General features: G+C 43.8%; 1 protein-coding gene across 1 annotated transcript in view; it reads left to right on the top strand.

Moving 5' to 3' along the window:
- Eefsec (eukaryotic elongation factor, selenocysteine-tRNA specific) overlaps positions 1 to 17,935 on the top strand; it is a 208,646-nt gene that overhangs the window by 74,905 nt on the left and 115,806 nt on the right. The window contains exon 2 of the mRNA XM_059258164.1: positions 1,872 to 2,079. Coding sequence (XP_059114147.1) covers positions 1,872 to 2,079 — 208 coding nt within the window. The remainder of the gene's footprint in view (positions 1 to 1,871; positions 2,080 to 17,935) is intronic.

Here is a 17,935-nt window from a genome sequence, read left to right as displayed (position 1 = left end):
ATCTGGGGTACTGCCACCCAGTGACTTAAACAAGGATATGCTGCTGTTGGTGCTGCTGCATACACCTGTCCTTCTAACTGCATTGTATCCTTGCCTGACCATGCTGGGCCATGCCAAACCTGCCTACACTTAGACACACTCCTGCTCCTTGGGGCCAGAGCTTTGGCTAGCACTGACTAGGAGGCCTCTGAGAGCAGCAGGCAGAATAGTTCCCTTTGGTGCCAGGTGACCATGTGACCTAGAGCATGTACTGCCGTGTTTTGAGCCTTTCTGCATCTGAAACAGGGCAATGAGGATTAAGCATACTACCTTAGCACACATTGCTGGTGTGGCAACCGTGACAGAAGGTCTTTTCCTGGCCTTTCTCTCCCACAGCAGAAGGTGGGGTTGGTCGTCAGACTCACTTTCAGAGGGAGTCTTGTCTTCAGTCTTTCACTTCTTCAGACTTGCTAGTGATCATAGTGTGGTCCTGAAGTTCTTAGGAGGAGGTCTTGTAAACTGAAGATGTAATTACCATTCATTTCAGAGGGGGACATATCTGTTTTCCTGCTTTCCCTAAATTACACTTTTTCCCTTCTAAATTGTTGAAATATAATAGTAATAATAATAATAGTAACTAAATATTATTTGTGGTGGTATTGTGTTCCCTAAAATATTGTGTACACTAATAAACTTATCTGGGGTCAGAGAACAGAAAAGCCACTAGATACTTAGGATAGGCAGTGGTAGCACACGCCTTTAACCCTAGCATTCCAGAGGCAGAAATCCATCTGTTCAAGGATACAGCCAAGCATGGTGACTCACGCCTTTAATCCCAGGGAGTGATGGTAGATGGAAGAAAGGTGTATAAGGCGTGAAGACCAGGAACTAGAAGCATTTGGCTGGTTAAGCTTTTAGGTTTTGAGCAGCACAGTTCAGCTGAGAGCCATTCAGATATGAGGACACAGAGGCTTCCAGTCTGAGGAAACAAGATCAGCTGAGAAGTTGACCAGGTGAGGTTAGCTGTGGCTTGTTTTGTCTCTCTGATCTTCCAGTGTTCACCCCAATACTTGGCTCTGGGTTTGTTTTATTAATAAAGACTCTTTAAGATTCATGCTACAGTTATTTATAATATTATTTCTAAAATATTGAATTGAATTATTTGAAGTCCTCTAAGTCCCCTTACAAAGGGCATAGTCATTCTGTTTCTTAACACCTGTGCTTCTAACATGGTGGCTGGTACCTTTTCTTCACTGACTGCCCTGTCATATGAGACCTGCTTGTTCAGCTCAGGCGTGCTATACATGTGTTCACAGCCAGCTGTCTGTTCAGCAGTTCTGTGTGCCAACCTCCTAGAAAGAGCAGAGGCTCCATAAACAGAGCATAGGACCAAAGTTAGTAGATCATGAGCATCAGTCTTAAAGCAATTGTAGGCAACCTAGGTGTTTTGGGAAGAAGCGTTCTGCATCTCTAATCCTCACACATTGCTGGAGGCCTGTATTTTTTAAGCCTTGCTGTCTTTCTTAGTAAGGGCAGGTAGCTAGGTATTCGAGCTTTCCTGTGCACCATCTGCCCTTACTGAATGAAATAAAAATGAGAGCCGTGGTACAGCAGAGGGGGACTCTGGAGCCAGGCGTCCTTCACCTAAACTCAATCCTGCTGTGCACAGCCACGGGCCCTGAGAGGACCCTCAGTGCCCTCCCATTTCCTGCTGCTCTTTTGCCTTGATGAGGTTATACCAGTCAGAATACTCACTTGGATGGGGCAGGAAATATCCAACATTCTCCCCAGTCTGCCCACTATTGCAATGCTTTGCTGGGACTGGGTATGGTGACTTCCTGTGAGGCTCACTAAGCCAACTCTTCTCCTAACCTTACCTTTTATTGCCCCAGGTGCCCAGATCATTGATCTGATGATGCTCGTGATTGATGTGACCAAGGGAATGCAGACACAGTCCGCAGAGTGCCTTGTGATTGGCCAGATCGCCTGCCAGAAGCTGGTTGTGGTGCTGAACAAGATAGACCTGTTAGCGGAAGGGAAGAGGCAGGCAGCGATTGACAAAATGACCAAGAAAATGCAGAAGACTCTTGAGAACACCAAGTAGGTTTGCTAATGACAGCTCATGTGTAAGGTGGTTGCTCATTTAACACTCTGGACAGGCAGGTTAGCCTCACGTCCTGGTGAGCAGAGTGCTGCCTGTTGACACAGCAGTGGCTGCGTGAGGCTGACTCAAGGTTAACATGCGGTTAAGGTTCCAGAGAGTACTGGAGCATAAGGAAATGGGGTACTCTCACTTATGTGGGAGTGGCATAGTTGGAGGTTGGTATCCTCTGGGGAGTCTCTATCCTGTCACTTTTTTTTCTTTTTGGTTTTTTGAGACAGGGTTTCTCTGTGTAGTCCTGGTTGTCCTGGATCTCGCTCTGTAGACCAGGCAGGCCTCAAATTCACAAAGATCCACCTGCCTCTGCCTCCTGAATGCTGGGATTAAAGGTGTGCACCACCACCGCCTGGCCCCATCCTGTCATGTACCATCTGAGCTGTGGTACATGCCCCTGTGTGTGTGCTGAGGTCCAGGTCCAGGTGCTGCACTTTATAGCTCAGATGTGTGAGCTTTCAAGGCCTAGGAACCTAGTCCAAGGGCCCCTCCGTGTTGCTCCATGAAGACCCGGTCCTGCCCTTGTCATGGCCAGGCCTCAGCACTGGAGCCTGGGTGTCATGTTCTCCAACCACAGCTCCGCTGTCAACTCAGGACAAAAATCCTAGAGCCCTGCAAAAGGGTGACTGCAGACATGTGACTGCTGCTGCTGGCAGCCAGAGCATTTGCAGCTTTATCTTGTGAGAGAGAGTTGGCATGTTCCTGAGGAACTCTGAGCAGGGAGTAATCAAATGAGGTTTCACCTTGGGTCATCACCAGCTACAGGGGAAAGCTGGCCTGGTTGGTGGAATCAGGAGCTCCGGGGAAAAGAAAGAGGAGGTAAGTTAGTGTGTTGTGGGCTTTTCCCAGGGAGAGAAGAGGTGTCTATGGTTGAGGTCATGCAGGAGGTAGAAGGGGAGATGTAGGAGACCCCAGTTGCCTCTGGTTGCAGTCAGGGCACCAAGGTATCAGAGCTATGGGCAGAGTTAGGAAGTGAGAGGTGGAGACCACAGTACTATAAGCCACCTGGTTGCTCAGGGGACCACAGAACTTACTGATTTCTGATGTGGCCAAGAAAATGTGTTAGTGTCCTTGTTGAGCATACAGAACTGGCAGGCCTCATTGTTCTATGACTCTCTCTCCCTCTCTGGTCATTCCTTTTGGTCAGTTCTGAAGAGCCGTCACTGGGAGACAGGGCTGCCTCCTCTCTGCTATGTTGCCTGAGACAATATCCTCTACTCGTGCCTCTCCTTCTCCAGCCTGTGGAGGGCAAGCAAGTAAAGAGTGTTTTTGTTTCCCTGTCATAAAGATTGATATGCCTTCCCATTTATGATTTTTTCCCTGATCCAACACCTGCAGCTCTCCCTCAGAATGCTCAAGTTGGTTAAATTAAAGCTTCAGCCCTGTGAATGGGCCATATATGTCATAAAAGATTTCCTTGCACTGTCTTTTGTTAGCAAAATTCATCAATCTGATAAAATCGACACATTTAGATAAGTGTTGCATAAGAATTCAGACTTCGTTATTCCTAACGGAAGTGGATATGAGACTGTAAAAAGGAAGATAAAAAATTATATCTTCTTTTTAGTGAGTTATTTGATCTCCTTGCCATTTTATTTACTTGTCAGAAAGGGGAAAAGGGATTTTGGAGTCCTGCATAAACCCCAACAGCATCAGCTCACTTACTTCATTGACAGGCCTTCAGGAGCCTGAGGGCACTCTGCAACACCTGCAGCTCTGACAGTCATGGGGGGAAGCCTCACTTGTTTGTAAACCAGACTCCCTAGTTTAATGTGTTGGCTGGAGGTCAGATTATGAACTTTATCATATTGCCGGAGGAAATTGTCATCAGAGGGGTGTCTGAGCCCTTTTCCTCCTCCCACACCTAGAGGCCCTGCCACAGAGGGCAGGGTTGTCACTTGTGGGTGGAATCCTGGAGCCCTGTGCTAGGCTGAGTTTTTAAGAACTCATCTGTGGGCTGGAGAGATAGTTCAGAGGGTAAGAGCACTGGCTGCTCTTCCAGAGGTCCTGAGTTCAGATCCCAGCAACCACATGGTGGCTCACAACCATCTGTAATGAGATCTGGCACCCTCCTCTGTATACATAATAAATAAATTTAAAAAAAAAAAGAACTCATCTGCCTCATTTTCAGGGGTCATTTCCTTTCCTTTGCTGTCCTTGTAAACTAAATTTGAGGACATCTCTGTTTAGGAAGAAAAATATGGAATGGTGGACCCCAGTATTGTCCAAACCTGAAAAATGTTTAAGACAAAACTTATTCTTCTCTACTTGGAGTTTCAATTGAAATAGAAGGCTTCGAAAATACAGAAAAGTAGTTGAAAGGAAGAACTAAAGACTTTTTTCTTAAAATAACAGCAGCTGACATTTGAGCTCCTAATTTCCTGTCTTTTGAAACATATAACAACGCTCCCACAGGCGCTGTTTTGAAAACACAGGTATCACTGTGTAGCCCAGGCTGAACCCAAGCTCTAAACCCTCTGCCTCAGCCTCCAAAGTGCTGGGATCACAGGGATGTGGCACCTACACTCTCTTTCAAGTTGTTTTGGTTTTTTTAATTATGGTAAAATACACAAATCTGTAATTTTAACCATTTGTAAGTGAATAATCCAATGATATAAAATGTATTCAGAATGTGTATGTCCACCCAGACCTTTCTATGATCCCTTGTAAACTACTCCCAGACAGTGACTCTCTTGTTCCCCCCTCACAGCTTCTTTTCTGCTCTCTGTCTCTGTGATTTGTCTTGTTCAAGTGGAGTTATGTATGGATTTCATAGAACATTTAAGTTCCATCTGTGTTACAGCTATATCGGAAGAGGCTGAGCCCACTCTGTTGTATTTGTGCTGTGTGTTTTTCCCCGCCCCGCTCCACCATTGACCAGCCTATGGACTACTCTCAGCTGTTGGAATGATGAACTGCTGTGAACTCTGATTTTAGTCCCTCTGGAGCGATGTCCCCAGGTATCTAGGAGTGGGGAGTGGCTTGTACACTAGTCCATATCCATCCTTTCTGAGGCACTGCCAACCTGCTTCCATAGCAGCTGTCCTATTCATGTTCCCAGCAGCTGTACATGAGGGCTCCAGTGTCTCCATAGTCTCTCAACACTTGCTGTTTTCCTTGAGACAGGGTCTCACTGTGTAGCCTAGGTCTACCTGGGGCAAACTTCTTGCCCCAGCCTCTCGCTCAAGTGCTGAGATTATAGGCTCAAACCACCATGTTTGGCTGTTTCCATTTCTTCCTCAGCCATCTTTGCTGTGTAAGGGACCACCTCACTGCGGTTAAAGTTTGCTTTTTCATTGTGGCTGGTACCGAGCATGATGTTGGTCACCTTTATATTTTCATAGAGAAATAGCTGATTACATCTTTTGTCGAGCTTTAAAATGAGTTGTTTTCCCATTGTTGAATTGTAGGTCTTAAAATGAGTTGTTTTCCCATTGTTGAATTGTAGGTCTATACATTAATCTCTATCTGAGATGTGATTTGAAATCCTGTAGGCTTTTTGCTTTCTTTGATATACAAATGTTCTGAATCCTGGTGAAATCTCTCTCATTTGCCTTATGTTGCTGCTATTGTCTGTGGTTTTGGATTCATAGCTGAGAAACTGTTCTCAAATCCCATGTCATGAATGTGTTCTCCAGTGTCTTTTGTATGTGTAGGTTGTTGGTTCATTTTAGTATCTTTTGCAGTGGTGTGAAGCTAGAGTTCAGTTTCCTTCTTTTGCATGTAGCTGTCCAGTTTTCCCAGCACCATTTATTACCCCTTCCTTTAATTGTTGCTAAAAAATTAACCTTCCATCTAGACTTAGTTCTTGGCTTTCTGAGGACCAAGGCAACTTATAGAAGGAGGGGTTTATTTTGGCTTACTGTTCAAGAGGGAGAAGAATCCATTAATGGCAGGAGGCGTGGCTACAAAAGCAGGAAGTTGAGAGCTCATATCTTCAAATGCACAAGCAGGAAGCAGAGAATTTGAATCCAAAGAGGCACAAGGCATTTATTCTCCAAGCTCACCCCCAGTAATATACTTCCTCCAGCAAGGCTATACTATTAAACTCCCCAAGAGAGTGCAGCTAGTGATCAAGTATTCAGAATATCTGAGCCTGTGGGGGACATGCTCACTCAAACCGTTACAGCTCTAGTGCATTGATGTATATACCTATGCTTATGGGAGTACCTCACCTCTTTGACAGCTAGCTTTGCAGTGAGTTTCGGAGTCAGGAAGCAGAGTCTTCATAGCTCTGGCCCTTTCTGAAATTGTTCTGACTGGATGGAACCCCTACAATTCTGTATGAATTTGAGGATCTGCTTATCTGTGTCTGCAAAAAGGCTCCTAGAGTTTTGATAGTGATCTGAAGATAACTTTGGTACATTTGATACCTATACACTATTGTCTCCCAATCCACAAACATGGACTGTCTCCCCATCTGTCAGTGGTTCTCAACCTGTGGGTTGCAACCCCTTTTGGGGGTGGGGGTGTCTAATGACCCTTTCACAGGGATCACCTAAGACAATTGGAAAACACAGATAATTTACATTACAATTCAGAACAGTAACAAAATTGCAGTTATAAAGTATCAACAAAAATAATTTTATGGTCAGGGTCACCACAATATGAGGAACTATATTAAAGGGTCACAGCATTAGGAAGGTTGAGAACCACTGACCTTTAATTCTTTCTTTAGTGTTTCATAGCTTTCGTTGTTCAGGTCCTTCCTGTGGCTAGATTTATCCCTGTTTATTTCTGCAGAAGTTTTGCAAATGCAGTCACTTTTAGTTTCACTCTGGGTTGCTCATCTCTAAAATATTAAAAGAACTAATTTTTATGTGTTAATGTTATATGAATTCAGCTCCTTTAAAATACGATTGCAGTCATGGCATATTCTTCATTTTGGTGTCTATGTTTATTAACATTATATAAAGCAGTAGTCTGTTCTCACCCTGCAGACTGGGCTGTTTTCCTTCTTATACCTAAGTGAGCCTGAACTGAGCATCTCTTCACAACATTCAATTTTGTGTCTACAGTTATTCCCTCATGGTAGATTCTCAGCTGTGAGATCTTGGAATTAAAAGTCATGAAAACTTAAACCCTTTTTGAACATTTGAACACTGTCCAAAGGGGGTCTGCCATTTTACATGGGTACTTGCAGCCAAGTTTGGCTCTGAGTATAAGGTAATTTCGATGGAGATAGTGTTCTATGCTTGTTTTGGTATGCAGGTGACTACTGGTGAGACAGAACACTTTCCTGACATGTATTAGGCAATTGGACTTTCATGTGTATGATTTGAGCATGTGTGTTTTGTCCATTGGCCTCTTGAGAGTTTAGCCTTTCTTTTTGATCTTAGTGAGGATGTTGCTGTTAACCCTTTGCCCATCACACTTGGTAGGAACAAGGCAGCAGCATTTGTTTCTCCCCATTTTAGTTGCTTTTGTTTTGACATCTCAAGTTTCTAATTTTCATGTAGTCAAACTCTTTGATTGTTTTTCTTTGTGATTTCTTTATCTCTGAAAGCATTTAAAATTACTCTTGCATAAACATTTATCAGTGTTAACAGAAATCAGAATAAAAGATAAAAATGTACTCCCAATCTCCCTGGTGCAGCAAATTAAAATGCTTCCTCCCAGGATTCCTGTCAGTCTTTTCCACATGGACATAATTTGAGGTAGTTGTTATCACTACATTGACACTGTTCAGTGTTCTGTGCTTTTCTGTTTATTTTTCCACTAAGTGTTATCATCTGACAGCATGCTTGATGCATCTTTCTTCCAGACTCCTGGTTCTTTCTTCTCTTAAAATACTTTCTATTTCCCTCTTTCTGTTACAGCCAACTTAGAGCCCAGCATTTCCCAGTCTCCCCTCATTTTTGATACCCTCCCTAGGATTGGACTTACTATCAGTCTCCAGGGATTCATTCCTAACTCTGTGGACTCTACAGGCCTGCATCATGCTGGTGTTGTGGCCAGTTGCTAGTGCTGTGGTGAATTGCCACATGCTCTTGGGAAATACTTCCTCCCTGTTTCTTTGTGAATTGGGAGCTGGTGACTTCAGCCTCATAACCTTTCTATAGGAAGCACTTAGCACCCTGCATGCAGCAGGACCTTAGCAGGGAGAACTGTAATGAGGGAGCTTGGCCCTGTGCCAAGAATTCCCCCACACAGATCATTAAGTCAGCTGGGTCATACAGTTACCCCAGAGAATCAGTTTTGCAAGTTACTTGACTCCCGAGAAAACAAGACTTGATCAATGGTGGCTATTTTGATGTCTACTATTCCAAACTTAAAATTTCTGTTCTATTTGCTTAGATTTCTTTTACACAGCTTATAAATCCATCTATATGTAATAGATGTATATGTGTTACTGTTATCTAGAACTCTTGGTATGCAGGTGAAGGTCAGCCTGCACGCACAGTCGGTGTGTCTGAGCCAGTGAGCACTATGACACATCTATGTGGGTAGACTGGAGGAGATGGAAGTGGGTCAGAAGATGTTCTTGAATGCTCAGAAGGTCAGCCATGACTACACTACAAGACTGAGGGCTGCCCTCTGGTTGAAGTCCTTGTTCCAGAACCTCAGCCACAGCCTAGGGATTCCCAGACAGTTCCTCTCTTCTTGGCCAGGAGCCAGGATACCTCATGTGCAGCAGGCCTAGAAAATAGTACAACCATCTTGGCCTGATGAAAATGGCCAAGCACCCAACAGTGTGTTTCCCAGAAGGGTCTGGATAAAAACCACTGAATTTCCAGACACTTTATGGTAAATTCTTGGAGCTCTCTGCATTCGTACGTGCGCACATGCAACACCAGGTCCTAGGCCTAAGCCGGGAAGCAGAACCAGAGTAGGTGGGCTGGGTTCTAGTTCCAGAGCTCCCTTCCACCCTGTTTCCTGTGGAGAAGATGCTGGACTCTGACTCCAGAAGGATGGTGCACTGGGCCTCTGGCAGCCCTGACCAGTCCTGGCTTCTCTGATATAGGGACGTCAGCCCTGCTCCTGGCCATTGGGATCCTTTGTTGAACATGTGCCTAGTGCTGGGTACAGAGTAGGGCAGGGCTGTTTACCTTCTTTTCTTTGCCTTTATGTCTTAGCTACTGTACAGGATAGTTTTATGACAACTTGACACAAACTAAAGTCATCTGAAAGGAGGAAATCTCAATTTACATAATGCCTTTCTAAGATCAAGCTGTAGGCAAGCCTGTAGGGCATTTTCTTAATTAGTGATTGAATAGTGTCTTAGAGTTTCAGTTGCTGTGAAGAGACACCATGACTGACAACTCTTATAAAGGAAAACATTTAATTAGTTTCAGAAGTTTAGTCCATTATTATCATGGTGGGACATGGTGGTGTGCAGGCAGACATGGTGCTGGAGCTGAGAGTCCTACATCTTGATCGGCAGGCAGCAAGAAGTGGTCTGAGACATTGGGTGTGGCTTGAGCATATATGAGACCTCAAAGCCTGCTTCCACTGTGACACACTTTCTTCAATAAGGCCACGCCTCCTAATAGTGCCATTCCCCTTGGGGGTCATTTTCTTTCAAACCACCACAGTGGGGGAGAGCCCAGTCCATTGTGTGTGGTGCCATCCCTAAAAGCAGACTGAGCAAGCCAGTAAGTAGCACTCCTCCATGATCTCCAAATCAGTTCCTGCCTCCAGGTTCCTGCTCTGTTTTCGTTCCTGTCCTGACTTCTTCGATGAACAGTGATGCAGAAGTGTAAGCCAAGTAAATTCTTTCCTCTCCAAGTTATTTTTGGTCATGGTGTTTCATCATGGCAATAGTAACCCTAAGACAGTTACTGTGTTATTGCTCTGAAGAGACACTGTGACCAAGGCAACTTTTAAAAGAAAGCATTTAATTGGGGGATTGCTTACAGTTTCAGAAAATGAGCCCATTATCATGGCAGAGTGTGGTGGCAGGCAGGCATGGTGCTGGAGCAGTACTGAGAGCTTCCATCCTCTGTCTGCAGGCGGCAGGCAGAGAGAGTGAGACACTGGGCCTGGTGTTGGCTTTTGAAACTTCAAAGTCCATGACTTCAACTCCTAGTGACACACCTCCTAGTTCTTCCTAAACAGTCCACCAACTGGGAACCAAACTTTCAAATCTATGAGCCCTTGGGGGCCATTCTCACTCAAACCACTACACTTTACTTTTGTGTTTCCTCTCTAGCTCACTGTAACAATAATCTTAAAAGGTCTTATTAGTAAAAACAAACCCGGAGTCAGGTATTGGGGTGAATGCTGAAAGGTCAGAGAAACAGAACAAGCCGCATCCAACCTCACCTTGCCAACTTCTCAGCTGATCCTGTTTCCTCAGACTGAAAGCCTCTGAATCCTCATCCAAATGGATCTCAGCTGATCTCCTTATATTCCTTTCTGCTTCTTGCCATCACTTCCTGGGATTAAAGGTGTGTGTCACCATGCCTAGCTGTGTCCAGTGTGGCTTTGAACTCACAGAGATCTATCTGAATGGATCTCTGCCTCCGGAATGCTAGGATTAAAGGCGTGTGCTAACACTGCCTAACCTCTATGTTTAATATAGTAGCTGTTCTCTTCTCTGATTCCCAGATAACTTTATTGGGGTGCACAATATATCAACCACAACTCACATCAGTGTTTTTGTCTTTCTTTACTGTACCAGGCTTTTTCTCTTGGGCCACCAGCAAGCTCCAAAATCATGACACGGAGACTTCTTATTAGTTATGAATGCTCAGCCTAGCTTAGGTTTGTTTCCGGCTAGCTCTTTTAACTTAAATTAACCTGTTTCTCTTTATCTACCTTTTGCCTCAGCGCTTTTTACTTTTCTTTCCTTCTGTATGTCTTACTTTCAGTACTTCTCATGTCTGCTGGCAGCTGCCTGGCTTCTTGCCCTAGGTGTCTCCCTTAGTCTTTCTTCTCTCTTGAGCCTAGATCTCTCTTCCTATTTATTCTGTCTGCTAGCCCCGCCTATCCTTTCTCTGCCTAGTTATTGGCTGGTCACCTCTTTATTAGACCAATCAGATGTCTTAGGCAGACAAGGTGAAGCAGGTGCAACACATCTTTACATAATTAAACACATATCCTTACATCTTAAATGAAGCATAAACAAATGTAACACATCTTTACACAGTTAAAATATTCCACAACACTTTTCTGCTTTCTTTTTGTTTAAACTCCTTTTCCTTCTTTCTATCCCTCTTCAAATTCAAGCATCCAACTCTGTTAGTGTCACCCAGGTGGAAATCTCAGCAAGCGCTCTAGCCTCTTGCTTGCCCCATGGCTCCAGAAACCCTGGGATTTAGTTGTGTATCATTCATAGAACCTGGCAGAAGTGGGATTTCATCAGACCCTAGTTAAGAAGGAAGGAAACTGTTGTCAGAAAACCAGACATAAGCTATGTCAATAGTATATACTGGGCTCTTTGGAAATGGCTGGGTGGGAGGATATTTAAGCCAGAGGAGTTTTCCTTTAAGAGAAGCAAAATCTGAGACTGTAGAAAGGCCTCCAGAGGTCCTAAGAAGAGATCAGCAGGTGAAGGTTGACTGAGGGACAGGCCTAGAGTCCTTTAGATAGGCAATGGGGTCTGGTGGTGCTGAGTTCTTTCCTGGACTCTTCAGTTCTTTCCCTTCAGTGACCTCTTCTTGTGACCCCTTCAGGAGAGTGGGGGTAATGGCAATGGGCAAAGGTCTTGAGGAAGGTGGAATCCTGAAGTTAGCGTGAACAGCTTACACTGCAGCGCAGGCGGCATGAGTCTGGGATATGGAACAACTACCACAGTTGTTGGAGCAACTTAAACTTGGAGTTCTCTAAATCTCCCTTACCTATTTCAGGGAGATGTCTCAGCTCAGTCTTGCCTTGTCTTCACAGCCCCCAAGTGTAACCAGGCTCTGGTTACAGTGTCTAGCTAGACACTAGTAGCTTTGTTTTGGTTTTCTTGTGTTTATTTTTGTAGCTTCAGTAGTAGAAATTTCTTGTCCCCCAAGACTTGGCTGCTATTAGTTAATTTAAAAAATCCCTTAGAGCAGAAAATAATTTTTAAATGACACATTCATACCTTAAGCATAATATTTTCACTGAAAACACATAAGTGTTCCTGTTCACTTAATAGAATCAGTGTCTAAGTGACAGAAGAGTGACCACATTCATAGTGTTCCACCTCTTCCTCTTCTTCAGGTGCTTGCTGGGATCTGTCCTGCCTGTCTGGGGTGTCTTGGGTGTGTGAACAGATCTGTGTTTGGAATTTGGGGCATCTCCTCTTCATGGTCTGATTTTACAATATGTGTGTTTTCTGCTTCATATATAATCTCAGTCTTCCACAAATGATCACTTACATTGTCTTGAATTCCTTGGATGCAGTGCCATGTGGGTAGGGGATGGGGGAGAAGGCGGGTCTTTTGTGATATACCTAAGAGCCAAGAACTATGCTGATGGGGCTTTCCATTCCTTACCTCTGTCATGACCCTGCGAGGTGTATGTTACTCCTCCCTACCACTTTGACAGAAGAAAGTCTTGAATCCAGCTAGACTGGCTTCAGTAGCTTGTCACAGGTCACACAGCTAGTGATATGGGAAGTGTTTCAAAGCTAGCTCTGTGTAAAGCAGCCAACCTAGGTTCTGTGGGTAGATCAAGAAGAGTAACAAAGCTTTTTGTCTAGTGTGTTGAGTTCTCAAACAAATAAAATTATATGATAATTGTTGGGAACTTAATCTTTTTATTTTGGAAGGGCTAACATAACTTTCTGTTACATGAGAAAAGTCTCATTTTGTGTTATCACATTTCAACATAAAAATGTTTAAAGATAAAAACTATATATAGTTAAATATAAAAGGTAAATATCTTATAGGAATCATTAATAAAGTTTTTGAGTTAGAATTTTAAAAACGTGATAGGCATAATTATAGCATCCAGTATTCTGGCCATTTTTTGTCACTTTCAAATTACATACATACTGCAGAGATACCTTCATATCCGTGTTCATGCATCACTGTTTACAATTACCCAAGTAAAGGAATCAGCCTAGGTGTCTGTCAACAGAGGACTAGATAAAGCAGGTATGGCCTATGTACACACAGTGGAGTTCTGTTCAGCCGCAATGAAATTATGTCATTTGCAGGGAAATGGATATAACCAGAGATCGTCAAATTTAGTCAGACTCAAAGATATATGAGGTGTATTTTCTCTCTTTTGGGGATCCTAGATATCATATAGATACATAAAACCATGTATGGATATATGAAACATGAAAGGAGAAATGAAACTTATCTGGGAGAAAGAATAGCAACAGAAAAGGAAGAGTCGCTGGTAAATATGTCCAAGTACATGGCATACATGAATGAAAATGTCTTAATGAAACCTATCACTATGTATCTTAGTTAGCCTTGTCAACTTCATACAACTTAGAGTCATCTGAGAGGAGAAGCCCCAGTTGAGGAATTGTCTAGATTAGGTTGGTTGGTGAGCATGTCTGTGAGGAATTGTCTTGATTTATTTTTGTTTTTAAAATTATGTAGATTCATACTTGTGAATACAAGACATTACATTCCCTTGGAATTAAAGTTACCTGCAGCTTTGAGTTGCCTGATGTAGGTGATGGGAACTGAACTCTGGTGCTCTGTAAGAGCAGTGCTTACTCTTGTTGGGTCATTCCCCTAGCCTTTGTCTTGATCATTGTAGGAGGGTCCAGCCCACTGTGGGCAGCACCATCCCTAGGCAGGTGGTCCTTCACTGTATAAGAAAGATAGCTAAGTATGAGTCTGGAAGCAAAAGTGAGCTAACAAGTAGCATTTCTCCATGGTGTCTGTTTCTATTATTGCTTGAGTTCCTGCTTTGATGTCCCTCAGTGAGGGATTATGGTCTGGAAGTGTAAGTCAAATAAACCTTTTCCCCCCAAGTTGCTTTTGGTTATTTTATCATAGCAACAGAAAGGAAACTGGAACACTATGCAAAATAAATGTACACAATTACAATTTTATAAAATAACAACAACAAATTACAGACATAAATTGCTAGATCATTAATGACCCTCAGACACAAAGGCAAGAACCATGATCATTCCCACATCCAGAATCTTGTGTTTATTTCACAGATAATGCAGAACACGCGTGATGCACACAGTACCTGGCTAGATGTTCTCATTGTAGTACTTTATTCAGCCCTCAAAGTAATTGTGTCAGGGATTCTGCTATCATCTTAATGAGAAAACTGAGGCACAAGGGTAAATGGACACTGTGCAGTCATAGGAAGGAAATCCAGAAGCCAAGAAAGACAGAGCTCAGTGTTGTGATCTTGAAAGCCTCACTACAGAGCCTTGTGCTCCCTGACTCCATGATTGTCCTCACAAGGACACTAATCCCTCTGCTAGTTGGTATCACTTGTCCTTCAGAACCAGACTGGACAAAGGGGCCCAGTGACATTCACGTATCCTTGACCAAGTACAAAACCGTGAGTCCTGTGCCTGTTCTTTCCTCCTCCTCTCTCAGGGAGACCTATACAGGCCAGCTGTCCCACAGTCTCTGCATAAGCTTTTCCACACTGTCTGTACCTTAGCATAGCAGACCTGTTTTTGTCTGTTTTTTAAGAGAGCTCATATTCTTCCTTAAATGTGGTTATCTTGAAGTGCAGTTTCACATCACCAAGCATAAAACCACTGTGCGGCACAACTAAAAGGCAGAGTGGAAGTTGTCTTACAGCTTGCCTATCAGGAATGTCCATGAGCTGGCACATTCCACTCCCCTCTTCAGGACCTGGGCCAGGACTGCTGAGTAGAATACCTGCAGACAGAGGCCACGTAAGGGTTATTTCCTGCATTTCTGTTGAACAGTGGCACAATCCCAGTGCATTCTCTGCCTCCTCCTTGTGGATCTAGATGTGAGCTCTCAGCTATTGGTTCCACAATCATGGACTCTCACCCTCTGAAATCCTAGGCCTAATTAAATACTTTCTTTTCTAAGTTGCCATCATCATGATGTTTTGACACAGCAATAGAAAAGTAACTAACAAACAAGTGGACAAGTGTTTGTTTCTTGTTTTCAGTGTGTGTGTGTGTGTGTGTGTGTGTGTGTGTGTGTGTGTGTGTTTAGTGGAATTGCTTGGCCGTGTGGTACTTTTGTGTTCTTCTTAATTTTTTGAAGCATATTTTTTGGTTGGGTATACAGTTTGTATTGACAGGCTTTTTTTCTTTTCATTTAAATTTTGTATACTTTAAATATGACATCTTTTCACCTCCTGGCCTCCATATCTGAGACCAGCTCTGCCCTAATGTTGCCCTCACACACCTACTTGAGTCCATTTCTTCCCCAAGCTGGGGGAAGTTCCCTTATCACACTGACCACGGCTGTCATCTCTACTTGTAGATTTTGAGTTAATGATTGAAGTTAGTTCAGCTTCTTAAATGTGCAGGTTAATATCTTCCATCCACCTTGGGAAGGTGTAGAACGTTATTTTCTCGTTCCTGATGCTCCCACTTCATTCTTCTTGCTTCAGAGAGCACTGTTGTACTTAAGCTGCCCCACTTGCGGCACAGTTGTGCTTATACAGCTGGGTTCTCTCCCTCTTCTTCCCCGACGGAATGATCTTGGTTGTCAGCTCTTTATTCTGCATGCTCAGACCCACTGCGGACCTCCTCAAGTGGAGTTTTCATTTCAGTTCTTGCACTTCTCAACTCTGGAATTTTTCTTTTATGATTTCTAACTGTTGTGTTAACTTTCGTGGGGTGATGTGAACAGACATCTGTTCACCCCAGATAGGGAGCAGATGACAGACCAAAGTCCACCTTAGTAAATTACTGGATTTATTAGGGCTATGGAACTACAAGAGCACGGACAACTTGAAGAAGGTTGTATCACTGAAAGCTCACACCCTGCATGAGTGACACCTGGTGACAGCTGGGAGCCTGGGCTCTCTGTGTGACATGCAGACAGCTCCACCGCTTGGCATCCCTCTCCCCAGAAGTCCTTAAAACTTACTTAACCAGGGGAAGAAAGGGCCCTGTGAACCTGATTGCAGGGACTTCCTGACCCTCCCCATTGTTTCCTTTCTAAATCCTAAGGAATCTGTCTACCCTTAGAACTTCCTGAGTCTTAATGAGCTTCACAGAGAATTAAGTGTTTCATTTTGGAGGAAATTGCCACAGTATATCAACTGGTGTGTGTATGTGTGTGTGTGTGTGTGTGTGTGTGTGTGTGTGTGTGTGTGTGTTTTGAGACAGAGTCTCTATGTAACTAACTCTATGTAACTAACTCTAAGGTTAACATGATGCATCTGAGTATGTCTGTGATGGTGTCTGCAGAGATGATGAACTAAGGGGTAAGACCTCTCGGAATGTTGGCAGTACCACACCATAGGTGAGGGGCCTAGATGGAATAAAAGGAGAAGAAAAGCCAGACAGCATGGGCATTCTCTTTCTGCATCCTGGCTGTCATGGTGAGTCCTTCTGCTCCACCATGCCCTCCCCACTGTGAAAGACCTGAAACCCTAAGCCAAAATAAATCTTTTCTCTGGTGTTTGGCTCATGTATTATATCATAGCAAAAACATTCATGCCCCCCTCCTCAAAAAACAACAACAAAAAAAAAAAAACAAAAAAAAAAAAACCACTGAACTATGTGCCTGTATAATGACTTTTTGATGGAACCTAGACATTTAGAATGATATAGTAAGGTAGTTTTGAAAGTTACAGACACCATCACTATGCTCGTTATAGTTAGATGGCTTTTCTGAACAGATTGTGTGAAGTTGTATTCTTTGTCATGGGGACCCTGAGGTCTGCATTCAGTTAGCTTAGTGATCACTAAAGATAGGACAGGGGTTTCCCTAGATGCCTGGATGTAGGATGTTTCTTTCTGAGGGGCTTCTACATATATGTGGGCCAAGCTGTCCATGTTCCAGCAGGCAGCTGACAACTGTGGCTTAGCTTTTACTTTCTGTTTACATAGAACCTCAAAGTCAGAGGTGAGGGCCCAGGTTCTTCTAGGGTCTCTCTTAAGCATGCAAGCCCTGTGCCTGGAGTGACCTCAGTTCTTAGGATATGTCAGAGCTTTTCCAAGCCAGCTGTGAGCGTCTGGTTCCTGAGCTTTTCCTGCTCAGCTCATTGTGTGAACTGTTACCTCTCACCTCATTGTGTTATTGATGACTTCTCTTTATTTTCAACAGATGCCCTCAGGGAAAGGGCTTTTGCAATGAGAAAATGAGCTGGTTATTGTTCTATCCTGGGTTCCTTTCTACCCCCATTTTAAGAACTGAGTGGGTAGCCAGCAAATGGAAGATGGGGGAACTTCATTTTCATGCAGGAGTAATGCTTTAAACAGGAAAGTAAAAATTCAGAGAAGAAGTAGAAACTCTGGGGCCCCCAGCAGCAGCAGGATGCCAACTAAGAGGCTGTGGGTATCATGTGGGCTCCATGCCCCCCAGCAGACTTTGGGGCGCAACCCGGAAAAGTCATAGTGATATGGTGCCAGAACTTTCTGAGGGCTTTAAATCCCACATCAAGAAAAGTTCCTTTAGGGCAGGTCTGCAGAAAGCAGATGACCAATAGCAGCAGTAGGAGGGGTATGTTTCCTGTCTCTCTCTGGCGTGTCTGGAAGGCAGGAGTCACAGGTCTCTGGAGTAACAGGTCTTGGAGGCTGGAGACAGCTGCAGGAACAAATACCTTTTTGCTCCTGGAGCATAGAGTCTTGCAGGCTGAGTCAGGAATGAGTCTCTGTCTAAGACAGAAGCCTGGTGCAGTGAGTCTCAACAGCATCTGTGTCTGGCAAGTCTTGAAGGCAGTCTTCCTTTTCCAAAGAACATGGCATCCGGGAGCCTGCCTACTGGCCAAAGCCAGCAACTGGGCTCTGAAGTCTTT

The sequence above is a fragment of the Peromyscus eremicus genome, chromosome 3 (assembly GCF_949786415.1).
Source record: "Peromyscus eremicus chromosome 3, PerEre_H2_v1, whole genome shotgun sequence".
NCBI lineage: Eukaryota > Metazoa > Chordata > Mammalia > Rodentia > Cricetidae > Peromyscus > Peromyscus eremicus.
The sequence above is the reverse complement of the archived record's forward strand: the minus strand, read 5'-3'. Positions and strand labels throughout refer to the sequence as shown.